The 27,863-nt window shown below is 41.3% G+C and overlaps 1 protein-coding gene across 1 annotated transcript; it reads right to left on the reverse strand.

The window, feature by feature from the left end:
• Positions 1–541: 541 nt before the first annotated feature.
• Positions 542–27,525, reverse strand: ZRANB1 (zinc finger RANBP2-type containing 1). Its single transcript, XM_066323444.1, has 9 exons — positions 26,652–27,525; positions 15,939–16,126; positions 14,259–14,412; positions 11,954–12,025; positions 10,972–11,170; positions 7,500–7,620; positions 6,530–6,659; positions 2,552–2,781; positions 542–1,475 (listed from the first exon to the last, which is right to left on the reverse strand). Exons 1-9 carry the CDS (start codon positions 27,523–27,525, stop codon positions 1,257–1,259), a joined length of 2,187 nt encoding a protein of 728 aa, XP_066179541.1. The 3' UTR covers positions 542–1,256.
• Between the last annotated feature and the right edge of the window lie 338 nt (positions 27,526–27,863).

Consider the following 27,863-nt stretch of genomic DNA (forward strand, 5'->3'; position numbering starts at 1 on the left):
AATAAAATTTCTACTGGAGAATATACTCTGAACTTACAATCTTAGGAACTTACATAAGTTTAAGTATGGCCACATCAATCAACATGCAAGAAATTCCCAGGTTTACATACTGAGAAATATATAACAGTGCTTTTAAACAACTTGAGCATAGATTCTTCTTTTTAATTAGAACTGCCAAGTGGATTCTCAGTAGATTTAGTGACCGAGGAGTAACCTTTAAAAAGGTGTTTTTTCATCTGCAGCAAAGTTTGAGTGATCAAAGAATAAATGATAGAATGATATAATCTGTAACACAGCAAGATGGAGTTTTGACAAGATTAAATTCTCAATTGTGTTCAATTTCACACAATTTTGTTTAGTGTGTGCTCACAGGAATAAAATCCCTATCTTTTAGGTCACTTCTCTGAATAAATATCCTTATGTATACTAAAAGGAATCTATTAACTATTAGAACAAAATAAAAAAAGGCAAAAAAAAAAACCAAAAAGCTTTTTCAGGAAACAAATCATTTCACTCAATGAAAATTTAGCTTCTCTTCCAGTTTGTTCCGTAGAGTTTAGGCTTTATTATGTGGGCACAGCAATAACTAAAATATTAGTAAAATAATGAATGTATTTTTGCTTAGGACTTGCTGTGGATATCTGTGCAAAAAAAAAAAAAAAACCAACAAAAAAAAAAACCTCTCTCACAATCTGACCTGGGCACTAGTGAGATTTCACAGGAAAAGGCCTTTCAGGGAAATGTGTCAGAGTATCTAAAAGGTGATGGAGCAGGCCAGGGTCTACTGTAAAAGAATCTCAGAGGGAGGAGATATCCATCCAGCTCACATGTGCTTTCAGAAGTGCCCTTAGTTGAAAAGTTTCTCTGCAATAATTAAGATGCTGGTATACGTTTCCTATTACACAACCTCTTACACAACCACATGCGGTACATTTATAGACAGATTTACAGTCAGAAAGAAAAATGGGGTTGGTTTGGTTTTTTGTTTTTGTTTTTTTTCCATCTTGATAATAAAATTAGCTGGTTTTTGTTTCTTTTTCGTGGTGTTTTTTTTTGTTTTAATACAAACTGTAGTCCAGCCCACTCGGCTCTCTCCGGGCAGCAGGATGAGCGTCCATCCTCTCCCAGTGCCGTCGGAGAATCCTTCCCAGCATGTATCCCCTAGACCTGGGTCGTTTTTCCACACCCCACCGCTACAGCACAACGCTCACTCGGGCTCACACACTCTGCGCTGCTCATTTGCACTTTATTCCCCCTCACTCATCGTCGTCATCCTCGTCCTCCTCGCCGTCGGACAGGGACGTGCAGGGCCGGATCTGGCGGTAGCGGTCGAGCCACTTCTCCACCATCTGGGTGACCAGCGGGTGGTTGCGGCGCCGGGAGCTCTTCTGCATGGCCACCAGGACCCCTCCCTCCGTCACGCAGCAGTCCAGCCACTCCCGCAGCAGCTTCTCCTGCTGCTCCTCGTTGCCTATCTTTGGGGGACACAGAACAGCGGCAGTGAGCCTTCCCAAAGCGCCAGCGCCGTTCCTGCTCCAAGGGCAGCGCACTGGATTCTCCTCGTCTTGTCTGGCCTCTGTTCTAGGCGTCACACCCACAGCCTCTAAAAGGAGAACTCATGCCCACTGCATTTTCAACCAAAGGCTGAAGGCTCTAGGAGCACTCTCCAGCTCTTCTCCCCGATTTTTCATATGTATATTTACACTACAGCCTTCACTTAGTTTTCCACAATCATTTTTCCATATATAAGGAGGGAACTCCTAAAAGAGGGTTTTCTGCATTTACAAACACATTTTTAGGTGCCTAAGTTCTTGATGTGAAATATTTTCTCTTCTAAACTATTACAAATATCATGGCTTGCTGAAGAAACATCCCTTTCCAGACCTGAAGCTCCTATTTTTCTCCTTTTATTTACAGAATGCCCACTTTCTGCAATTTCTTCAGTTTTCCAGCCCTCCCTTCACCCATGCACACCCTTCAGTGAAGTAGTTCCATGTCTATATCATAGTTGTTAAAACAAAAATGAGTTGAGTTTCATTAAATAGAAGGTGGAAAATGTTGCAACTATGGGCCAATATTTGTGCTGCATCTTTTAGGGGAAAAAAAAAAAAGCCAAAAGGCAAGTTTCAGTTTTGCCTTAGTGAAAGAACCCTTATTTTTGTGTCCTTTTCTAGGTGTGCTGATATTCAGTGTTCTCAGGGTGTGATTGAGGGGGCCAGGAGCTGGACTGGATGATCCTGGTGGGTCCCTTCCAGCTCAGGACATTTTGTGATTCTATTCTGTGATTCTATTCAGTGATTCTGTTTCTGTGATTTACATGGACAGTGAAGTTACATTCTATTTACAGAGCTGTAAATAGGCATCAAATTTATGAGAAAATACTCTTCAGAATCACCTGAAATAACGAGGAAGGGAGCTGTATAATTAACCAGAAATCACACTCCCTGTAATTCTTTAGGCACCAAAAACTCAGGGGGTACAGAGATTGCTGAGCTTCAGGGAGCAGCTGTCACAAAGTCACCGCCATGCACCAGAGGCGTTTCTTTCTTACCTCTTGAGCAGAAAGGAAGTGAATGTGCAATAATTTCCTCTCGCTGTCCACCAAGGGTAGAAAAGTAACAGTAACATCATCGTCAGTGTTCAAATTAGCACCAGCGCCTCGATTGCCATAGCCATCGTTCTCCATGGCAACCAGGGCGGAGAAATGGCCCCTCGTGTAGCCCAGAGCTATGGGACTTTTCCAACAAAAACTCTGTTCCCATAACAAAGGCAAATACACACCTGTGGGGAATGAAAGCACAGGGTAAGGCTCACGGCTGCTGTTCAGTAAGGAAAGATTTTAACACAAACCTTGTGGACATCACATTCAAAACATACATGGGTTGGTCTATACAGACACAGGCCGCACTCTTCAGCAGAGCTAATTGTTATTAATTAAGATAAGTCGAGTACCTTTGGAACTGTACAAATTTAGGCACAAAAGATTACAATCACAACATTACCACAGCCCTAAAATTTACAGTCTGTAGTGCAGTGATGAACAAAAACCAAGGTTGGAATAGCAAAAAGCAGCCTTTTATGTTTGGTAACTCTTCTTAAAATTGAAGGGGAAAAAAATTGGATTCTGCATCACAGAAATAAAGGCTACAGTCAGATGTCTATTTTTACCAAAGCAAAATTTCCACCATCTGCTCACAAAACTTATTATTAAAAGAACTCACTGCACAAAATGTTACTCAGCACTGATGTAACCCATCCCAGAGAACGGGACTGCTCATATACAGTACTCACAGATTAAATTAACACACATCAATTATTCATATCAATTAAAAAAAAGGCAAAAAAGCACCAAAAAGCTGATACTACTTTGCTCAGCTACAACCAACACCTGATGTCACAGATTCTGAGAAGAACTGCACTTTTTCTCCCCACCATTATTAAGCAATAAAGACAGCAATTCACTCGAGGTCTCAAAATAAAACTGGAACTCCTTTCTCCCAGGAACATAAATAATTCTTGGTGTGTACTGCTGCAAGACAACTTAAGCAAAAGCACAGCTCACCTTGTGACAGGTTAAAAATAGCCCCACATAAACTCAAGTGCACATGTAGCATAGCAACCCCTCCTAGTGCAGCTGCTGCTGCAAACACAGCGCTCCTCTGACAGCCATGGAGAGGGAAGGGCAATGCTAAAATGGGAATCTGAGGCAGGGGGTGGCTTTGGAGGTTCTGCTGAAGTTTTGAGCTCATCTTTTTGCACTGCAGTAAAAATTAGTGGGGGTTAACAGTAAATAATTGTCCCTTTTTCCTGCCCGCCTTGTTTGTGAATTAGCAACCAAGAGCTACCTAAAAGTCTTGTTTGTTTAAAATTAAAATTCATGCAAGTTTTTACAGCACCTTGATTTAAAGGCAGATCTTTTCAATACCTCCCTTCCTCCTGTCCCCGTTATTAAGTCTCACTCTAAAGCAATGTTAAACACAAAAGTGAAGAACATGGCACAAGCATTCACCAGAAAGTTTCAAGCCTTTGCATTAAAGGAAAGAACCAAACATTCAAATTTCACTGAGGACATCTAGTCAAATGTGAGGAAGAAAGTCCCTCAGTTCCTGGGAATTAATTCTTCATGCACATGGAGCACAGCTAAGTGACATTTCAAGACTGAAACTCGTCTGTTTGCCTCCATCTCTCCACTGAAATTCAGCAAGTGTTTGGAAATCTTCTTTCACCATTGTTTTATCCTGGTGAAAATTCCACACAAATCATTTCCCCAAGAGAGAAGGCTGTGCTACAACTTTCCATTCCTCCTCAACACTGTGATGAGCTCCACAAGAAAAGAATTTCAGGCATTGCCAGGGAGACTATCTAGTGCTCTTAGGAGTTATAAAAGTCACTGATAGAAAGCCAGAAGGTCATGTAACAACAGTTGACACGAACACAAAGCCACAGAAAATAAAGAATATGGGCCAACACCTATCCTGAAGCCACCCACACAGGATTTAGTTTCTCCAGCCTGACCTGATGATCACTTCAGTCAGTCATCTTTTTTCCTGTTCAATTTTAAAAGCTGTATATTTGTGCACCTAAATATATGTGGCCATCCTAGGAGGGTCTGACCAGAATCATAGCTAGGGCCTGAGCAAACAGATCCTTCACCACTGAAGCTTTAGTGAGAATTAAAAAAGAATTAACAGTGAGCTGGAATCTGGAAAACAAGGAGGCTGGCAATTATGGGATTTACAGCAGCTACAGCAAGGATGCCGAACTGGAACAAGGAATCCCTGGGGAAAAAAAACTCCTGTCAGGGAGAGTATTTTAAGGGTGGCTAAGAGGGTGCTAGAACTGAACCGTGATGTTGAACAAGTATTAGAAAAATTCAATTCCCCAGTTTTATTATAACCCACAATTATAGAGTGGTTTGGGTTGGAAGGGACCTTAAAGCCTATCCAATTCCACCCCGTCTAATCTTCCACTATCCCAGGTTGTTCCAAGCCCTGTCCAACCCGGCCTTGGACACTTCAAAGGACTTTTCTGGTGGATGTGATGTTGAAGAGAGGCAGGGACTGCCCAGCACTCCCCAAAGCTCCACATACTGAGCACAGCCCACACACAGGCCCAAGAGCAGGAGACTCCTCCTGGCAGCCCACCCACTCCCAGTCTGCTCAGCTGGGCTTCAGCTGTGCCCAGGGCATTTCATCAGCACATATTAACCACAAAAATGTGGCTGGGCAGGGAGAGGAGCAATTCCAGGTACTGTGACACAGGACTCCAAGTTCACCTGTTCCCAGAGCTGTTTCCATGTATGGATGGATGAGGCTTGTGGCGAGCGAATCTCAAGTCGTAACTATTTGGCTGCATAAATTCCTGGAAACCCTTGTGCAGTAAAAGGGTGTTCCAGGCACTCAGTTTCCTTCTGGTTCACAGAGCAAGAAAATTTCAGCACATTTAGGCCATGTAACACTTGTCTGCCTCGATGCCCAAACTAGGAAACAAAACCATTCGCAAACCACTAAGCCTTGGAGTTAAAAGCAGCACAAAGCTGGAGTGTCAGATTTAAGTGACACAAGTAACTGTTCCTTCCCAGCCTTTCATCAGTGAAAGAAAAGCTAACACCTAACTACAATGACTACTAAACTTTTAGACTCTTCAAAAAAGTAATTAATTTCCCTACATGAAGTTTTGTTACCACCCCAAACTTAGATGCAAGGACTCCAAATAGTTATAAATTAACATTAAATTCACAGCTTAGGGTTTTCTATAGATCATGGGCTTGCCTCCTTCCAAAGTCACCATACTTTTTTCTTCCAAAGCACAAAGATGTTATGGGAAGTCCTCGGCTGATCTATAAATAAAGAGTGGGTCATCATCAAGCAGACGTACTCGAGGCCAGGAATATCAACTGTGGGCAAAATAAATGTCCCAAGCCCCTGGAACACACACAGCTCCTTCCCCAGGGGTTCTGTTTACAGCTCAGTTTATGCAGATGCTCCAAATCCCCCTTCATGTTTTACTGTTTGAATAATAAAGTATTAGCATGTAACACAGGGGAAAGTTGCCCAAACACAGAAGTGGCTTGCAAAGCAGAAAATGCATCTATAGAAATCTACAGATGTTAAGTCTAAGCAAAACCGGACTGAGTCATCTTCATATTTATCTTAAGGACAAGTCAGGCTGTCCTGAAGACAAAGAGGAGAAAAAGTCAGAAAGAACCCAATCAAGCTATGCAAAATTATAGTCCTAATGAGAAATAAGTCAGTTTTCACACCACACTTACTGTAAAATGTGAATCACTGAAAACCAGATAAATTTTAAAAACTCTCTTTAAAGTATCATGGAATTCACTTTTACAGGCACTATGCCCACTATAAAATGAAAAACTGCAAGTTTGGAGGGGATTATTTTGTTCTTTTTAACAGCAAGTGAAGATTTACCTACAATAGTGCTCTATCCTTCTCCAGACAGTCACTTCATGTCACTACTGATTTACAGCCCAAACTTGTTTAAAAGTGAATTTAGAAAATGAAAGGCTTACCTTGGAAGCGGGTATATCCTAATGTTTCTCCCCGAAAACTCTTGTAATATTTTACTCCATAAACTATAATTGGTCTTCTAAGAATATGTGCAAGTACAAAAATGTGTGTCTGCTCCAAACTCGCTCCAGGCTGAACCAAACACAAAGAAAGACATCACTTGAAACAGAACTAACCATCCTCTCTGCTTTGAAATTTGGAAATTTGGTCTTCAAATTGAGAGAGAAAATGCTTTTAAGAGTGATAAAGCTTTGACAGGAAAAACAAAAGACTGGAAAATTATTGGAAATAAGGAAAAACATTCCAGCTTGTCAGCTGTCAGTAATAATTCTCTGTCCTATTGCCCAGATTCAATGTAATGGATTTCAGTCCCCACTTTGAAGTGAAACTCTACATAATGTTTAGGTCTAAAAATAATTCCTTAATCTGAGGGCACTTTAAGGCAAATACCTTTTGATGACAGGAAAAGGGCACATCCAAAACAAATCTTGAAAAAACAGCACCAAAATTATGTTTATATTTTAAAAGAGGAGCTAAAAACATTCCCATAGCTGGAAGCTTATAGGAATGTAAATCTCATTTTGGAGGGGAGTTATAAAATCTCAGCTTGTTGGAGTTTGAGCAGTGTAAGCTAAGATTTGGAGGTGTGTTTTGGGAGGTAGAAGTGCTGCAGGAGCTGTATATTAAACATATGATTGTCTATGAGTTTGTTCTACAGACTTCACTCTAATACCACAATTCTTTTTTTGTGTTGCACTGCTTAACAGGAAGCTCGAAAATTATCATTTCAAATGAACCTTTTTATATCAGCAGAAGAGTTTACCCAGTAAGATTTTAAGATCATCACCTTAAGAGGAATGCTTTTCCTTCATACATGAATGTCCTTATTCCCAAAAAAAACTCTTCTAGTTCTGAAACTTCTTTCCAGAAATTAAAATAATCTTTTCCAAGAAAATGAAGGTGTTTTCTTACCTGGCTTGCAAGAGAGAGAATGAATGCCCAATCTTCCTGCCACTGTTCCTCTCGCAAAGAGAAATGTAAACCGAAGCTTTGGGAATACCACGATTCCCACTCTTTCCAGCGTGTGTAGAACCTAAAATGTTGAGAGAGAGAGAGAGAAAGAGAGAAAATGGTAAAGGCAAAAATATTTACTCAACCACCATAATCCTGACAGCAGTATTTAACCCTTGTAATCCTCCATCACAAGACGGGGGAAGAAAGAGAGCAAGTAGCAGGCAAAGTGGACTTTGTTTTGTTTTTTGTCTTTGGGAGACTCCCATTTATTCATCTTCATTTAAGAACCATTTTTTTTTTTTAAAAAAAAGCAATGCCTACAGCAAACACGATCCAAGTTCCTACCAGGTTCCTGCCTAGTTTGATACTTCTTGCAATTGGATTTTTTTTTTTAATCTTGCTTAGGCTTGAGTGTTTATATACAGAGAACATAAGTAAGACACTCCATTTCATACAGAGGGAGTTGCTCATTCTTCTCACACACACAAAAAAGGTATTTTCTATTTTTAACCACATCATGAGTTAATTAACTTCAAAGTACTTGCATATCAATTTCCAACAGCCCGTGGTTAAGAGGAAGAATCTATTCTATACCAGATTTTGGAGCAAAGGGGTGGTAATTCCACATTACACGGAGTTGTAAAGCAGTATGGGCAAGAATTGAATATGCAAAGTGGGATTTAGTTTAGTTATGATATTTTATTTAACCATTTACCAAGAAAAACAACATCTTAAAAGGAAAACGTTTGCTTTTTAAAATTTTAAACTCTGTCCAGTCACCACACTATGGAAAAGCCACAACTTCATATTAGGAACTGGGATTTAGGAAACAGTGCTAAGCCAACTTTTAAACAATGGCCTTTACTGTGAAGACAAAGAAACCATTCTGAAGTTTCAGCTTATTAAAAAAACTACTGAAATGAACTGATTTAATTAAAACCTGAGAATATTAGCAGGCAGTGAGTGTGTGTGGATAAGATCTTTCCTATGCTTTCAGTGAAGCTGGAATCACCCTAAAATCTTGGTGTGTAGGACAGCAGTCACCAGCCAGGCTGGGATTTCTGAGTCCAGCTAAAACCTTTGTGTGGCTTAAAATTCCTGTTATTAAGGTATTTGGATAGATCTGAGCCAATTGATAGTAATATCTACAGGGAATCTTCTGGATCTATATTCCAGATTTTATCCAAACACACCAACACTTCCACCTTTGTAGCTGATAAATATTTTTCCGGTTTTCTCTCATATATCTCTAATAACAGTTTGTGCTAAATTAATTAATTCCCAGGCCTCCTGAAAGAGATTTCATCAGATTCTGGGTGAAGAAAAAAACAAAGTAAAACAACAACAAAAACTCCCACATCACCAGAGTGAGAAAGTCCAGAAAATTCAAGGGAAAAAAGAAAAAAAGGAAAACACCAAACTACTCCCTAAAAGCTGGACTGTGAAAGTGTTCTCCTAAAGAAGTTTCTTCCCTGAGTTAGTCAGCCATAGACAAGATTTTGAGCTTATTAAAGCAAACTTTTCAGGTTAACACAAGAGAACTGAATGCATCCATTAAAGAATAAAATTCTGAAAGTCAACTTAGGGCATGTGCCCATTCTCCAGCAAAAGCTAATGGTGGAATACAAAAAGGAACCCATCAGAACACACTTTTGTGTAAAGTAAAAAAGTGGAGTTATTGAAAGGTGAGTGGAAAAGACTCCACAGGCCAGAGCCTCTGGGAACTTCACTATGGAGCTTTTTCTGAGTACCAGACACAAGACTGTCTCTGGTAAATAGATTTTCCTTTGTTCAGCATCTAAACAAACGTAACAAACCGAGGTCAAATGAGTTACATGAGTATTTTCTGTCTGACTATAAAAATACCCATTTTTAAGTGTCTTTGTGGAGGCTTTGAAGAATAATTCCACTAGATAAAAGTTTAAGCAGGGATTGCATTTAAGAGCTTGTTCCAGTGACGACATCACTTCCTACCAGCCACATGTCCTAGCCCACAAAATTAAATGTTTCTTCTCAAATGGAATCTATACAGCACCTATAGGTTGTACAGAATAATCCATTTACAACAAAATCTGGCTAAAAGCTTTATTCTAAAGACTTGCTCCTAAGAAGGAACATGACTTGTTCCTTGAAGACTTGTTCCTTCTAGTCTGAAAACTTGTTCCCTTGAAGGATCACATCAATCAGTTAAAAATTATGCTTCTAATAAGGATAAAGATTACACAAATTCAGAGTAAAACAAAAATTCTGTCTAGACATAAACTAAAAAGCTTAACAAGACTGAGTAGCCTCCAAATGAGAGTTATGTTAAGATACAGCAGGTCAACCATAATTAAAACCAACATTTTGAGAGATTTGGTCCAAAGCTCAATTTGTAGCATATTTTTGGATACAATGCTTGGTTTTGTTACCCTAAAGAACAAAACCTGATCTATCCTAAATTTCTGTTCTGGCCTCCTGGGAGCTGCCTGTGATGCCAAGGACATTCCTGCATGGTTGAGATGCATACTCCATGCTGAACAACTCCAGAGCAATGACAGACCCTTTCAAACACTGGTTCCTGGAAGAACTGCTACTGAAGCACCACTTTCTGGAATCCAGCTCTGGATGCTAATTTGGGGAGTTCTCCCCCAACAGCACAAAATTTACTTACAGGTACCCCTAAATCAATCTTTGTTCTTGACCTCCTGTACAGCAAGAGGAGAGGGACAGGCTCTTTGTGCAGTATCTGCTGACAGCGTTTCTCCTGTCCTTCACTACAAGAACATCAAAGAAATTATCATCTGTGACTTGGATTATCAGTCTTTATCAGCTTATCCCTTAGTCTAGGACATCCTGAAGAGCTGTTGGACACCACTGGGGGTCCAACTAAGATTGTCCCTCTAGCAGAAGGAAACGACAGTATCTGACTAAAGAGGGTTGTCAGTGCAAAGAAACAAAAGTCATTTTAAAGAATGATGAATCGATTTATTGGCCAAATGACAGAACCACTTAAATGCCAACACTCTCTTCTTTACTGCCATTATTTTAGCAGACAGAACAGGGATATAAAGAGCAATCCTGAGTAAAGCCAGAACTCAGCAGATGGAATGAAAATACTGAAAAGTTTGTAAGGAATAAAAGGCTACCTTTTACCAGCAATCTAATACACCGCTCCCACCAAGCAGCAAAGCATGGCACGTGCATGACTTACACTGCAAGGACACAAATTCCAGCTGCAGTCACTGTGGTGAGCGCATGCTTGACAAGTATAAAGCACTTTAGTGTTTGAAATGCCATTTGCTGAGCACCACACACCACCCCTGAGTTCACAGGCTCCAAGTTTCCTCCGGCGCTGGGACTGCACACACGAGACGAAGATCCCAGCTGGGACCACGACAGCTTTAGGAGCACAGCCCCCAGGGCGTGGGCTTTGGCTGCCCTGACTCACCAGTGGGAGCAGTCGTGTAAACTGTCGTGCAGAGCCTTGCGCAGCACGGAGTCCTTGTCGTAGATGCCCCAGGTGGCCTGGAGCACCGAGTCCAGCAGGCAGTCCCCGGCCGTGCGGTTCCACAGCGCGTACAGCCTGCTGTCCAGCCGTGTCCCCAGCTCCAGGGACCAGTTAATGATGGGAGACTCCTCCTCCAGCTCTGCAACGGCACAGACAGCTCTTCAACACGCCTGCCTTATCTCTCAGAGGATTCAGACGGCACAATAATGGCATCCTCTCAATAATTCACCCCCTCGCAGGGATAAAACCCTGCGTGCCTTCATACTGCAATGAACAGGTCAGTTATACCAGCTGAGGAAATGTCTTCTACAGTCAATAAAATGAACCAAAAGCAAACCACAGCACCACATCATTTGTTTGATGGTTGTGACTGAAATGAAAAGATTTTTTTCAGTTTTCCTGAAAAAATCTTGTGACTCAAAAGTGACTTTTAAGGATTTTTAAAAGCTCTACAAACTTGATTTCAATGGTTTCTACAGATTTCATTCTGCCTCAGCCTCATAAATAGACTGGAAATGTTAAAATAATTTTACAAGGGCATGCAGTGACAGAACAAGGGGGAATAGCATCCCACTGCCATAGAGCAGTGTTAGGTGGGATCTGGGAAGAAACTGCTTCCTGTGAGAGTGGTGAGCCCTGGCACAGGGTGCCCAGACAAGCTGTGGCTGCCCCATTCTGAAAGTTGCTGGTTTCAAGCAACCTGGTCTAGAAGGTCTTCAAGGTCCCTTCCAGCCCAAACCATTCTGAGACTTTATGAATTCCCAGGTGAAGATCAAGTTGAAAGCATCCAACCTCTATTTAAAATATAAATGTTCATGGACAGAGCCATATATATACAGGCACATGTATTTTATTTTTAGTAAAGAGACACATTCTCTAATGAAAAGCCAGGAGTGATCCCAGCTGTTCTCAGTGCATTTACCTTTCTGAACATCTCTGTCAAGTACTTCATCAAATAATTTTTCCTGGACTGTGGGTGGTAAATCTTCAATATCTGGAAAAACAGAAAGCAAACACAAGAGTCACTTACTGTTACTGTGAAAGAGCCATCACCAGCTGCTGCTCAGGAGAACTCACAGAACAGCTTTGCCCTATCAGCCCTAACACCTCCTCTGGAAAGCTGATGTCATGTATGACCCAAGGCTTTGCAGAGCTGCTGAGGCTGCTTTGCATCTCAGCCTCACTCTCACAGCTTTTATGCAGAAAGGATCAGCACAGCGTGCATAGGGTATGGCTGGATTCCTCTGAAGGAGAAAGTGGAGAACCACTTTGAGGTGAGAAATTTAAAAAAAAAAAAAAAAAGGAGTATTTTTACTTTCAACCCTACTGTATTTTAGCACAGCTTCAATCCTAAGCAATGGTGTTCTACCCATCTGGAAAGGCTTCTCCTCTGCCATCAATCCCAATGGACAGTTTGCCAAGGGATGTGCTCCTCTCCAGAACATCCCCTTCCTTTCTTATCTCATTCAGCCTTCAATGAAATAGTTCTGAGATGGTTTGCAGCAAGATAAAAAAACAAGAAATGAGAAAACTTTTGAGCTGTGCCATGGAAAATGCCACTACTGACAACTGCTCCAAGAGCACTACAGACAGAATTTGCAACTACCTCATAAAAAAGGAGGAGGGAAAAAAAAGCTGGAAAACTGTATAATGAGCAGAACTCTTTTGTGACTGCTGTATCATTTAAAACAACAAACACTGTCACACATTCTAAAACTCAGCATGTGCCACACAGTAAATATTTGCTCCTGGCCTGCATTCCAACAGAGGATAAGCAGTAAAGGGTTGCCAGGCAGAGCAGCAACCAGAGAAACTTTGCTGGTTTCAGCACAATCACAAAACTTAAAACACGTGAAAGTTAAGACAGTTAAAAAAAAATAGGAACAGAAACATCCAGCACCCCTTCAGGCACTCTAGGGGATAAGGACTGGGGCCTAAGTGGTATTTCAAGGACACAAAGATCTCTGTTAATTGCAGTGTGGTAGCTGCCAGTCCTGCTCAGATGTCCAATACCCCACGGCTTTTAAGTCCACATTTAGGCACATGAGTTGCTACTGAACCACATTAATGCCAGGTGCAGGCAGGGTGGTCTTTTTTTTTTTTTTTTTTTTTTTTTTTTGTATGATTGATTGGGGCTTTTTAAGCTAAAACTGCTTGCAGTGATCAGCAATCAATTTAAAAGCTTTGCTTTTTAACATCCAAGCATTGACTTTTCAGGAGGATCCAATCCATTTATTTGAAAGGTCGGGTGAAAACTGGTTCCTAAACTACATTGTTCAGGTAATATCTGACCAGGATTGTGTGATTTATACTTCTATCCTTGGAAATGCTCTCTGGAGCCAAACTGCAAAAGATGTGCAGTTGGCAAAGTGTGAGGGAAGTGGAAAGTCTTGGTGCACAAAAGCTTTTGAACAGTTTTATTTTATTTTTATTTTTTAATTTTTCTTTTATCTCCATTAAAAAGCAATGAAATTTTATGTGCCTCTCATACATGATCCACAGAGTACAACTGAACACAGCACCTCCATCAGGTACACACGTGGTCAATATTATCCAGACTTTTTTAAGAGATGAGGTAACACTCAACCAAAAAGGTGTTCCAAAAAGAATTCTTGTAATGTTTTATGAAAAAGACAAACAGATCTGCTGATATGCACAGTTTGCAGCTGCACATTCTCTTACTAGTTGTATCATTTCTATTAAAGGAAACAGCTTTTGAAGATTCAGAGTCTTCTAATAGCTCCTTGTTAAAACATTCTCTTGATCTCAGAGCAGCTCAAAGGTATTCAAAAAGTGCTATTGCTACAGCTAGGTAAAAAGAACAGCTCTGGGCCTCAACAGCAAGGACTGAAAGCTAGAACAGCCATGTGAAAAGTCACACCATGGACCAGAAATGTCTGGGCTCCAATCTTCACTTCAAATACAGCCTTTGCTTAGAACACACCACTTCTCCTCCATTTCTTCATGTCTAAGTAGGACAACAGATGCTCAGTTCACAGGAACAACGTATGGATTGAAGTGTGCAAATACTGAGCAATCAAATTCAGCTACTAAATCTGACCTAATAAAACAGGTCTTAACAAATAAAACTCTGAATAAATTAATTAATAAGGCTCTTAATGAATAAAACCTACACACACATCACCACCAGAAAGTCAAGATACATCCTTTTCAACTAGTGACCAAGCAACAGACTCTTCCAGGGGGAAGAAAGGTTTTGTAGTTACCTGCAGGCAACGTAAACGTCACGAGGTCAGTCAGAAAATAACAAGCAAAGTCTCCCTTTCGCTGATGAAGAGACGCAGCAATTTCACGGCGGATTTGTTCCGTCACCTCTGGACACACCATGGCAGGAATGCACTTGGCTGCATGTTGGGACACCTGTAACACAGCACAGTGACTGCACTCAGGATTATTCCATGAAATAGAAAGATTTTGAGAGGGATGACCACCAGCAGAGAGTATTTGGTTAGCAAAGAATGCAAGAGAACTATAAACACTGGCACCCTGAAAGATCCAAAGTTTAGTGACTCTTAATGACATGTCTCATTTGTCATGGAACTGATAACAAATCTGGTTAAAAAACATCTTTAAATTGACAAAGTGTATTAACAGGTGACCATTCCCAGCTAAAAACGAGGAAAAAACAGGTAAGAGCTCATAATAACAGCAATCTCAAATCTCATGCATGAGTCAAGTCTGGATTTAACAAAACTTTATTACCACAGCACAAGACAGTTTCCTACAATCTTCCCAAGACCTATTAAGCTAAGATAGTTAAATTTCTCAGTTCTAGTCATCACTGGCAGCAGAAACCCATTCAAGGATGAAGGACAAGTGGCACAGGGATGACACTAGATGCATATATATATAAAACACCTTTAAGACCCACATTTTCACCCATTAATATCCTAGAAAAGTAAATTACCACTGGGGCTCAAACACTACTAAGCATTTCCAGAAATGGCAAGATGAGTCAGTATTCCTAGGCATTGAAACAAAACCAAACACAAAAATCCCTAAGACAGTATTTCAGTAAATTAACTTCATTTTTAAACATGTAACTCCATCCACACAGAGTTATGTAAGCAGCACAAAGCTACTGATATTAGCAGTATATAAATATATACTCAAGGCATTAGCTACATTTGTCTTGCTTCATCTACTCTTTTTAATTATTCAACACTGAGCATTCCATCATCTTTATGTGCTTTGCAGGCAAACAGCAGCTTTCAGAATCACACTAAGCATCAGGGAAGGAGGCAGAATAAAAATCTTGCCGTGATCAAGTGAGGAGCCAAAAGCCTGAGTTGAAGGAAACAGACAAAAAAGGTAACAATTATTTCCAGGGCAGAGACGGAGAACAGCAGAGGTCACTAGAAGTGAGGTGACACAAGGAAACAGAACATGGAAGAGCAAAACAGAAGAACCACTCAGTCTACAAAATGGGCAAGGAATAGGAAAACAAATGCAGCAATTTTGCAAAGCAAGAGGTTTGCCTCTCTCTGGAAAAGAAGCTCCCACAAAAGCCAGGAAAGCCAGCCCAGGTAGACTCCTTCATTAACAAACCCAGAACAAACTCTGCTGTCATTGATGGCAATGCTTCGCTTTGCTTTGAGAACATTTCCTCTCCCCCACCCAGAGCACAGGAAGCCTCACAATAGCTCACTTCCACTGCCAGTAAGGTCACAGCCTGTGCCAAGACTGTTCATTAATGAGAAAACTGAACATCCTCAGGACCATCACAACGGAGTTTCTCTAAGCAAACTCCCTTCTTGAGGAGAAATCCAAGGCACAGGGCAGCGATTCGCGTATATTGTAACACCACCACAAATCAAACTGCCCGCATGCAGTGGAGCAGTTCCACAAAGTGCTGCTCCACCCCTGCAAGGGCCAGGGGAGCTCACCTCAGTGAGGAGGATGGCCAGCATGTCCTGCCTCTGGAAGCGGATGGCCAGGTGCACCAGGGTGTAGCCCACGTCGAAGGCGGACGGGCGGTTCAGCAGCCGCACCTCGTCCGCCGTCAGCTGCCGGGCGATGTCCCCTCCTGATGACTTGTAGGCTTCCACAGCAGCTAGGTCACCTTCCACAACTCCTGAGGGCAGAGAAACAGCACACACTTCACTTCAGACAGCGAGGGAGCCTTTCTGGAACAAGCCACCTCATTTCACAGCTCACCTACAGCTGTTCTGTTACAGGCCAAACAGACAGGGATCAACTGCATAGCAAGAAACTGGGCAATTTTTAATTATTTTAAAATATTTACACTTACCTCATCTCTCAGACCATTTCTATTACCCACACTAGCTGGAAAAGGTAAGAGATCAAATCCAGCTCAGAAGTGAACCTATGATGAAACATCAGCAGTAACTTACACACAACCATTTCATTCAACCAGAAAGAAAGTAATTTCTTCACAGTACAGAGATTAGTTGATTTATTTTATCTTCCCTTTTATCTCAGAAACCCATTACTAGATCATAGAAATAGGATCCACTAAAAGGGTTTTGGACTAAAAGTTTTATTTTTTCCAAACAGTACAAATGGTACAAAGCATGAATTTTTCTCTTCAGCTCACCATCTCTGCTACTAATGGAACCTGAGAGTTTCACTCAGGATATTCTATTAAAACTGAATTAAAGAGAAATTAAATACACTGTGTGTACCTTCTAAAGCAAGATGGGAGGAACAATGAATGACCCTAATGTCTTCTAGAGTCCCTGGCAATCTTTGATTTCTGTGCCATGTTTCATATCAAGACCAACCATGCTGAATGCATTTCTTAGCTGCAATTATTAAAGCACACTACCAGTAAGATGTGGAGCTGCTAACAGGACCTGTTCCAATATAAGACTTCCTAAATTTAGAAATTCCTTCAAATATATTCTATTTTAAGTATGTGGTCCACAAGAGAACAGTGCAGTGCTGAAGTGAGGAAACAGAACAGTGTCCCTAAAGCCATCTTGACTGGAGAAGTAAATAGAATCTCGCTCCTGAGAGGCAGCCCTTGTTGAGGCAGCTCAAGCAGAAAAGAGCACAGATGACAAATGAGAAAACCCTGGCCCTATTTTCTGCAGCTAAACCTCCCTCCCAGCTCCTGAGAGTCAGCAGCTATGAGGCTGGAGATTGAGACCCAGCTCCATCCTTCACTTCATTTGCTCACCAAGACTCAAAAGCTGATGAACAGGAAAGGTCATCAGACTCTATCTAGACAATCATTCCCACTCAGGACTTGAAATAAAATAAAAAAAAAACCGAAAAAACCACAACACTTTCCACCCCCTCAAACAAACCCCTCATCCCAAATGAGCAAAAATCCCCTACCAAAATTAAAAAACATTCCAACACAACAAATTGAAGTGGCTCTAGCAGAGAAGGACACTAACCACTGACTTGCTGGTTAATCCAGGATTTAGAAAAGCATTCTTAGCTCAGCCAAAAAGCATCACTTTGAATGCTGAGATTATAAAGCTTTCACAAGAAATGCGGGAGGGGGGGAATGGATTATCAGTGCAAGACATTTCTCTACAAAGTTATCAGCTGTGCTTGATAACACAGTTTGATTTTTCAACACTGGTCTGAAGCAGAGAATTTCCAAAACAACAATTCAACTGCAAACTTTAGTCATACAGGATCTACCCACTCATTCCAAAGTCCAGGGCAGAAGGAAAACCATACAGGACAGTATTGTTTAGTTTTGTGCTGCATGTGTTTGTCTCCTGTAAGGATGACATTCCTGTTCCTCTCCAGCACTACTGCCTCATTCAGTGCCTGCCTGTGCATTCCCCCCAGATGAGTTTTGTCTGTCCAATTTTAGTTCTTGCTCTGTAGGAGTCACAAGTGCCAAGTGTAGAACTTTATTTCCATGCAAGCACATTTTTGCCACTGATAAGGCAATTCTTCACAGCTGTTGCAATGATCATTCCAATGAAATGCTCCAAAATGACATTTTTGTGCGTGTGTGTGTGTATAGATTTGTGTGTGTACACAGATAACAAATCAAATTTCTCATGACCTGTCCTCTTAAAACAAGTTACACCACAGCTTTGGCAAACCCAAGAATCCAGGCAAAGAAGAAATTTGATAGAAGGGCAGGTTCTCTGCTATCTTATGATATCCTTATTTTTATTATTATTACATTAATTTAGGAGAATCATCTTGTTAAAGACTAAAAGCCACATCACCCTCTTTTTGTATTTTAACCACTCCTACTGACATGGGAGACTGCTGTCACCACATCTGCACCTTGCACCAGGAAGGGAGACAAACACACCAAAGACCACCCAAGACTGGTAGGGGGCCACTCAGAGAATCCAAATATCCACAACCAATTTCAAAATTCAAACAAATATCCCTGAAATGATCTTTTGGTGACAGATGAGCAGATCCAAACCACATTCCAACCAGTCAGCCTGTCAAGTAGTACATTTTACTACAGCCTGCTGCTGGGAAATCCATCATTTTAATTGTTCTTCCAGCCCCCCACCCTCAGCTGCTTATTGTCATCCCACTCTTCATCAAACTTCAGCAAGTACTGAGGTCTAAGGCTGGTGCTGAGTTGGCCATGTGAGGTTTGGCAATGACTTTTTCAAGCACCAACTACTACAAGCTGCAACAAGGATCCAAATCAGTGACATGTGCTCTGTGCAGCACTGCCAGTTCTGGAAGTTTATTCCCACGTCTTGCAATACTTCACATTCCTAAAAGCCCCATGTCCCAGAATTATTAAAACTGTTACATAAAATGTCAGTTAAAAAGTACATTTCTAAACTTTGCTGATGAATTTTAAGCTAAAGATCAATACATCCAAACCAAGCAAACTGAGTATTTTTTTTTAAATAAGGCCTAGAAAACAGAGTATAGAAATTATTTTTAGTGGTATTTTAGGTATAAGGTTGGTGTGCTACATTTGGTGGCACAAAGGAGCACAGCTCATGGAGAGATGGCAATGTGACTGTGAGCATGGAGAGTATCTGGTCATCCTCTATTCTTTAATCAAAACATGTAAAAATTACTCTTTATAGCAGGGGAAAGCATCAGGAAATTTTTGTCTAGCCCAACTCACTGCTGCAGGGTTGATATTCCATGGGCATTACAAGCCTCTTTGGCCCCTCTGAGCCACAGCAAGAAAATTTAGTATTTCTCTTTATCTATTCTACCAAATATCTACTCCACTGCAGCCACCTCAGAAGAAAAGGGAAAATTGCTGACAGCCCATCACCACCCTGCTTACAGTTCCAGTCCATACAATCCAAGGCAGCAGTGAACACAAAATAGTGATCACAGGCAGACTGGCAGAAATGTGAGCCAGAAAACACCAATCTTGCCCCCAAAACTATGAGGTGAATTTACCTACATGCACATCTGCAATTCTGAAATTCAGTATCACCATACCAAAATGAGACCTGAATATGCTGGTATTGACAATAGGAGGCACCTTCCTATAAAGGCTTTGATTTCTGGGGGATGAATAAGAGCCTCCGATTTATTAAGTCAATTTAAACAGAGCTTTAAACCCCCACTGTTTATGAGAAATATTGCAGAAATATTTACTGATGTTACAATTCCCAGCATTTCACAATGCAGAAGTGCCTCATTACTTCCACAGGCAGACTCGTGTCCTGGTCCAGCACTGTGCCAGCTGGACTATTCCCCACTGACACCCACTGCATTCCCCAGACTGGTAAAATGTCAAAAGGAAGAGTGGCATTTGCCTTAAGACTGCTCCCAGAACACCCAGGAGCCTCCAGGAGCTCCAACTCTTGTGGGGGCACAGCAACACAAATGCAGACACATCCCAGGGACTCAGTGCCTGCTCCTGATCCACACAAGCACAGCTTTCCTTTAAAGTGGACTCCAGAAATGGCCCTTTGCTGTTGCCCACCAGTCTTTGTGTGCCCCCTAAAAAACTCTGCTTGGCTTAATGTAAAATCTCTGTCTGTAGTTCTAAGGGAGAGGACGGAATGCCAAGTGCAAGTCATGAGAAAATACAATTTCAAGTCAGAATTCTGCATTTACAGGTTCAACTGTGCTCCCATTTTGCAATTCAGGCATTTCCTCTTGTTGGAATATTTTCATGGCACCGGGAGCCAAGGTTTTGTCCTTCTTCTAGTAAAGCCCTGTCTCTTACAAACAGCACAGATCAGACATTTGCAATCTTAGTATATATTAGATGATAGAAATTAAGAAGGATATTTCAAAAGACTAAATTTAAAAAAAAATTAATCACCCAACTACAACTCTTTGTACCATCTTGATCCTACTACAACTTTTACAGCTTCCTTATTTATTAGATGTCAATATGACCCTCATTAAACAAGCCAGAATTAGTTGCTAAAACCAAACTATTTCAGCTTAAGGGACTATTAAGTTTATTCTTTAGAACATGTAAAAATGTATAGGGTTTAGTGCAGTTATATAAACTTGGAAAATATGCAAGGTAGGCTGACAAGCATTTCTAGGATACCAAGTCTTGCTTTCTCTAACTGCACAGTTCCAGTGGCTTCAGAACAGCCAGACAGAAAAGTTCCCAAGGAAAATACTACAGCACAACCTTTATCTACTTCAGTATCTTTCTGATAGTTGTGGAGCACTGGCTGGCACAAACTGCAAATGAAGTCTGCAAATTCTTTCAAGCAGACAGATGCAGTTGTGACTATCCAAAGAACAACCTGGGGATTAGGGATTTCTGGGATAGAGCCCTGTTCTCCCATCTGAGCAGACTGCAAAAGGAAACACTTCATCTTAAGGAGGTCATTGTGTCTCCTGTGTGGGACAATGCCTTGAACTGCTTGGCAAGAGAAGGCAAATTTCTTCAACAACCAAGTTACACATTTTGGAAGTCAGAAGTCGAGACAGATTCTGCTGTAACATAAAACAGATCAGAGACAGAGCCCTGTGCTGCTTCTCCTCTGCCACAGATACAACTGCAAGTGGTCTGTCATATAAATACTCTCATTTACTCATCTAAGGACTAATCCTAAGATTGGTTTAAGCGCCAGCAAGTGAGAGGCTGATCAACTGACCCACTAAAACCTAATTCTGACACCTGTTAAGAATCTCTGCTCCTTTAACACAGACTGCCAAGGACCTGTGGCATTCTCTGGAGCTGAGTCAGCCCTCAGGCTCTTCCAGCTCTTCACCAGGGGCACATCAGGTGGCCATAAATGAAGTTTTACTGATAATAAGTGACTCACAATTTCAGCCAGGGAAGAATTTCTCCTGAAGGAAGGATTGCTTTGCAAGCAAATATGACACGTCAATTATAAAAAAGAAGGGTTGTCAGAAAAACCTTTATGGGGCTCAAACACACCCTTCTGTTTCTTCTCTTTGTTTTCAGGGCCTCCCTTGTCAGTATTGGCAAACAATCAACAGTAGGTCACTCCCCAGGTAACAACTGAGACAGAAACTTCTGTATATTAAGGGGGTTTTTTAATGCTTCAAGCTCAGCAACTTGCACCAGCTAAAAAAAAAGTGAATACTTCCAAGAAGACATGTACCTTAAACCTGAAGCCATGCAATCAATACATAAGAGGATGACTACTGGTTATTCTTTGTTCCATGCAAACAGCTTTTCCTCCTACATACAATCTATGTAGCATGTTTTGAATGTATCATTACAAGACTAAGCAGCACAGATGTAAGAACAACTATTTAAAGATGTCCTTATCCCCCTCCAATCTGTCAAAGCATCCACACCCCTTGTTGCTTGCAGGGTTGTACCCTAAAGGGAGGCTGGACAGTGCAAAATCATTAAAGTTAATTATTAAAGTTAACCATCAGTGCTTCTAAGGGAAATTGGTTTGAACTTGACCATTTATTGCATTATTTTTAGCATAAAATATCACAGAGTTAAAAGCAGTCAAGAGACCAAAGTAAAAGGGTGCTTCAGGAGTTATGATTTTCTGCCAAGGAGTAAGGCACACAGAGTTTTCCTCAGTCCCAAAGATACACACACACCAATGTAAAGTATTTATGACAGGACAGATGCACAAGGCACAGATGACAATGCCCAGAGCTCTCTCAGCAGGTGAGAGCTGTGACATTACATCACTGTTACCTGGCACAGCAGCCAAGCCACACTTCCCACTATCCCGGGGGAAGAGGCCAGGCTGTACAGCTCACAGCAGGGGCTCCTCCCCTTCCAGCCACCCCCACAGGCACCGGCTGCCATCCCCAGCCAGTGGCAGGGCATCACCTGGCAGTGACTAATCCATGCTGCACTTCCCTAACTGCTCCAGCCTACACTGACACCAGCAGGAAAGGTGCACGACCTCTCCTGGCCTCCAGCAGCTTGTTCCCACCCCTACACTTCCCACTCCTGTAGAACAGCATGAACACAACCATCAAGGCTCAGCTGCACCCTGGATGTGATGAGGAAGCCACTCTGAATTCACTACACCAACAAAAAGAAACAAAACCCCCCCACACACACCCCCTAATCCAGCTCCATCCTCAAACACCAGGAGGACAGAAAGGGGCACCTGGGATGACTCTGGGTGGCAGCTGAACCTTGTTCATGCCTGTTCCTTCAGGCTGCCTTTGTAATTAGCCAGAGAAGAGGCAGAGGCTCTGCAGCACACAGAGCAGGAGGTGCCTCCGTGTCTCCCAGAGCTGCAGGGCAGCGTGGGACACAGCCCAGCCAACTCCATACCAACGTCTGGAGAGAGACTCTCCTTGCCCACAGGGTTTCTGAAGGCCTGGGTAACATATCTGGCACTAATTCAAAAAACTAATGGCATTTAAAAAAAAACTGTAGGAGAGATAAAGCAGTTGACAAAGGAAAAACTAAGCAGACACACGTAGGAACACCAGGAATGAACTTACAGTCCTTTTAAGGATATAGTGCAAAACAAGATTCATCACAGACTGCTCTAAATATTTTGGATTTGTTTAAGAAACACACTCTTAGTGGTTTCTTTCACAGAGACAAAGAAGAATGTGCTCCTGCTTGATTTGGGAGGCACCATCCCCACAGGGAGCTCTGGCCCATGACCCTACTGTCCTGAACCAAGACAAGCACACACTCTTGCAGCAGGTGATAAACACGTGGAGGAGAAAGGAAAAGCAGAATAAATGCAGTTTACTTTTAACCTAGCAGCTCAAGCTCAGGAGTTGCACTCACAACTCAAGAATCCCCAGCAGTGCCCTGCAGCAAACACACTCTGCCAGCAGCACTGTCAAATCCAGCCCTGAAGTGCCCAGGAGACACGAAGCTCCAGGGTAACACCCAAGCAAACTCTGGATGCCAGAGAGGTTTTATGGGCACAGCCATCCTCGTCCATTTGTACTCCTGAAATCCACAGCCAGCTGGAACCAGCTTCACCAGGCCCCACAGCACCTCCTGATTGTTGCACATCACATTCCACCACATGCCACCAGGACTGCCCGGCAGCCTCTGCCATAGGTCCCGTAAGTTATAGGTAATAAAGGTAATAAAGTTTAATTTAAGTGTACAACAGTTCCCTCCCCTAAGAAATGAGTCACTTTGGACTTGACATTAATCTTGTCATATGCCACTATGGTAGAAAACATTGATGTCATTGCAGAAACTATTTGTGATTCCTCTTTGTAATTTAAACTGGCATTTGGAGGAAGCCACACTTATTCCAGTTTCTGCTTGGATTTTAATAAATTTTAACCACATCAATCAGTTTAAAATCTCATCCTTTTGAGAGATAATCATTCAACAGATACACTCACTCTGGAAAAGGCAAGTCAATAAAAAAGCAACATTCAAGTACATTTGCTGGCAGAGTTTGAAGGGGGAAATACCATTAATCCTTCTGATTTGGAAGGAATAGCCTCCATCAAGGAAACTGTTCATGCTGAAAGGCAAGAGTTGCACTCATCATATTTCATCCAGCCTGAATTTGCAAGGAATAAGAAGCCTTGATGACATGTTTCCTTACTGAGGTGGGAAAAACATTAATGGATGCCTCTAACAGAACAAAATATGTATATACAAACACACACAAAAATACCAACACACACACACACCTTCTTAAATCTACTTTATACACCCCTCTCTTCACTTCTCAGCAAAAAAGAACAGATGTGGAAAGAGTAGCTTGATATGTGTTTTTTAATGAAACTTGATATTAAATTTAAAAACTAGTAAAAAGAATTTTGTACTGGAGTTGAGATGTGAATAGGGAGTACAACCAAACAGCTGTCCTAAAGTATCAGACATTTTCCTTGGTACCTTCTGAAAGATACTATCTTCTAAGAGAAAAGAAAATAACCACTCTGCCAAGAATTCCTCCTACTTGTTTAATCTTTTTTTAACTTCAGGGTTAACTTTTAAAGTTAACTTTTTAACATCTCTTCTACAAAAGATGCATTCAAAGCAAATGGATCCTCCACAAGTGATTGAGTTTAAACTTGAAGGTTTCAGTCTAAAGCTCCCAAATCCTAACAAGGCACCATCTGTCAGATGGAGCAGAGTAACACACAAACTCTTGGTCCATCAATGTTCACAAATTTACTTGGCATTTAACATGAACTTGTCCTCTTTTGTAATTTTGCTTGGCTAAGGACTGACAAGTGTTCAGCTCAGCTAAAACTTCCCAAGAGCTCCAGCTGGCAAACAAACAACTCACTAAGTCACAGCGACCCACTTGATTTCAGTGGTAGAAACAGATGCTTTGGGCAAAATTATTCAATTGACAGTTAAACGGGTTTAAGTATGTCACACCAAGATCATCAACAGAAATTTAGCTTATGGCTTTGCTGATTACTGGCTGAACTGGTTTACTTTTCCAGCACACACAGATACACTACACAACAACCAGAGACAAGCACAAGAGAATCCAGGCAACCTCCATCAATCTTCTTAAGGTTATTCCCATTACAAGGAGTATCTGGGGGGGGGAAATGACATCTGTAATATGCAAAATGAAATTCTGAGATGAAGGACAGATAATTAACAGCTTTGTTTGCTGGCTCCTGTCCCCCCATCATCCCTCTCTCCCAGGAGTACAGTAGGTGTTTAAATGAGAGAGAGAAACCCATGAAAGCTCTCAGCAGGCAGCAGTGACAATGAGCACACAACTCCACTTGCATTCTGCCTTTCTCACCAAGATCCCTTCAGATCAAATCATCATTATTGCATTACAAAACTTCTGTGAACGTGGTTTGGGGTTACTATATAGACACAATCAACATTAAATACTTGCAAACCCATGTTTTTAAATATAAATACAACCCTTCCCACACAGGTTAAATCAGAAAGTGTGAAATATTTTAAGTAAAAATAGAATAGTCAAAAAAAAATCACTTTTGAAAAAGCAAAGGGGAAAAATAGCCTAATATTTAATACAATTGTTGTCAGAATGCAAGATAAATACCCTTGTAAGGCACAGGAACAACTTCCAACAACTGACCTTTGGTTCTCAACAACTTAAAAAAAACCACACAGAATTCCAGCTGCTTGGTTTCAGAAGGAAAAAAGGTTGTAAGGAACTGGAGGTATCAGGAAATCTGAAGCATCTCTCTCCAAAAGGAAGTGTGCATGTCTAACTATTCACACAACACAAAAATAAACTGGAATATTTATTAGCTCAGAGAAACCAAACAAGCATACCAAAAAAAAAAAAAAAAAACAAAAAACATTTACACCTGATCAAATATGTTAAACAAAGCAGCTCCACTCATTAGCTTTCTGATTACAACAACCATGAAGTGACTTTGTGAAACATTAAGGAACAGCATGAGACATACTAGTAGAGCCAGAGGTTCAAATGAAGTGTTTTACTCTAAAAATAGTTGCATATTTCAAGTGTTGAACCTGCTCTATGCTGGGGCACACGATATCTGCTTCTGGGAAGCCACAGCACAGAAGTGAACTCACAAGGTCAATAACTGAAGAAAACCCTGCTCTCACATGGCTCTGTTCTCTAACAGCACTGGGAGAATTATCCAGCATTTCCTTAGGAAAGCACCAAAATACAAAACAAAATTGGTATTTGAACGTTTTTTGAAGCAGCTGACTACAAAAATACTTTCAGAAAGCCTGTAAACATTTACAACACAGTATGTGTATTAATACAACATTATTACTTTCAAGGTCAGTATTACACATGCAGTTTCTTGGAGCTACATATTTTGGTGTTATTTTTAACATCTGACAGAGCATCTTGTACTGTTGCAAGCTCTACACTGTTTACAAATACTCCCAAGCTGCAGCTGCTGACTCTACAAAGCATGTCTTGCCATAGCAAAAAGAAGAGTAATTTTAATTATTCAGTAATGGCATTTTTTACAGTACTATAGGCACTCATGTTCTATAGATTGGCTTTGCAATTTTTCCACCTTTTGACAATTAAATGGAACAACAGGATTTGGTTACAAGAATATCCATTTCTACAAAAGGTCAAAAAAGGTCCAACTACACTTGAGAGACACGTCTAACCCTGTTCAGATTATGGATGAACCTCACAGCCTCTCTTAGCAGGTGCTATTTCAGGAACCTCTACATTTGGCTTACTTTTTTTAAATGGAAATGCAGAGATAAAAAAAGCTGGTTTGAAATCAAATGCCAAGTTTCTGTTTTAATTCTTCATTCTCCCAAAATACTTAACCACCAGCACAAGAGCAGAAGGTAGCAGTAAACAACTTACCCACACAAGCATTTAGGAACAGCCAGTCAGTCTTTTTCATTCTATTTTTTATTTGCTTTAGTTTTTTGAAGTCAACTTCAAGCTCCTCCTTGCTGCCGACAGCTCCAGCCAATTCAATTCTTTGGAAGTCCATTTTCACATCGGATTCACGTTTGGTTGTTGGTGGAGATCTTCTTTGGCTATTACCACTACTACAGCTGCCTCTCCACCGAGCCCTGTCCTGCTCGTTGATGATGGAAGAAGCCTCTTCTGTGTCTGCCAGTTCTATTGCTTCGATGTTGTTGGGTCTGGGGTGGTCACATACAACACATTTCCTGGCCTTGGCCCAGTTTTCATATGTACAAACAGAACAAGTCCAGTGCTGAGCCCTTGTGTTTAGTTTATTTCTGTCATTGTACTCCTCACAGGGATCCACGGAAAAAGGGACCGGTCTGGAGCCGGAGCCCGAGGACTGAGGAGATTCCGTGGGGCTCCTGGTCCTGCGCTGGGACAAGCACTGGGTACACCTGATAGCTCTGGGCCAGTTCAAGTACGTGCACATGTGGCACGACCATTTATTTGCACTTTCCATACTGTAGGATGATTTAACCCTCGGTCTTGCACTGGAATCCGGGCATATCAAAGGACTGCTCCCTCCCTCGGTGCTCGTAGGATCCCAGTCCCTCCCGATATCACTGGAGCCACTTTTGAAAGGATCTTCTGTGATAATTGTTCCGCTGGGTCTCTGGGCACGACACATGGTGCACTTGATTGCAGAAGGCCAATTCTCATATGTACAATACTCACAGGCCCATTTAATGCCACGCTCTGTCATCGTGCACTCCTTGAAATGAACTGCGGCGGGCAGAAAGGCTGAGGGGTCAGAACACACCATCAGTACACAGCACCAGCAAAGGAGCTCTTCAAAACAACAGATGAATGAGATTTAACCCAGGGGATGTAAAAATCAGGCTGGGCAAATGGAAAGTCTTCTTTTATTTGGTATTATTACAACATCTAAGGGGAGTAAAACCACTATGAAAAGGATAAGACTTGACCTACCGGCATTTTACATGCAGAATTCGGGATTTACTAGTGCAAAAAATGAGAAAAAAACCCTCAGTCTTGCATTTCTGCAACTCTTCAAATTTGCACAGAGACTTCCAAACAAATTCAGAATGCACATTAAGCACTGAGAATACTGGAGGAGAGAACCAGTACAGCTACAGAAAC

The sequence above is a fragment of the Sylvia atricapilla genome, chromosome 8 (assembly GCF_009819655.1).
Source record: "Sylvia atricapilla isolate bSylAtr1 chromosome 8, bSylAtr1.pri, whole genome shotgun sequence".
Classification (NCBI taxonomy): Eukaryota; Metazoa; Chordata; class Aves; order Passeriformes; family Sylviidae; genus Sylvia; species Sylvia atricapilla.

What these genes read in the sequence shown, in the direction of transcription:
- ZRANB1 (XM_066323444.1), bottom strand. Translation starts at nt 27,525, where the DNA reads ATGGTGTGTTCTGACCCCTCAGCCTTTCTGCCCGCCGCAGTTCATTTC. An exon ending in GACGTTTACGTTGCCTGCAG is followed by an intron (nt 12,026 to 14,258) that starts GTAACTACAAAA and finishes CTGTTTTTCCAG; the next exon opens with ATATTGAAGATTTACCACCC. An exon ending in TGACAGAGATGTTCAGAAAG is followed by an intron (nt 11,171 to 11,953) that starts GTAAATGCACTG and finishes GTGCCGTTGCAG; the next exon opens with AGCTGGAGGAGGAGTCTCCC.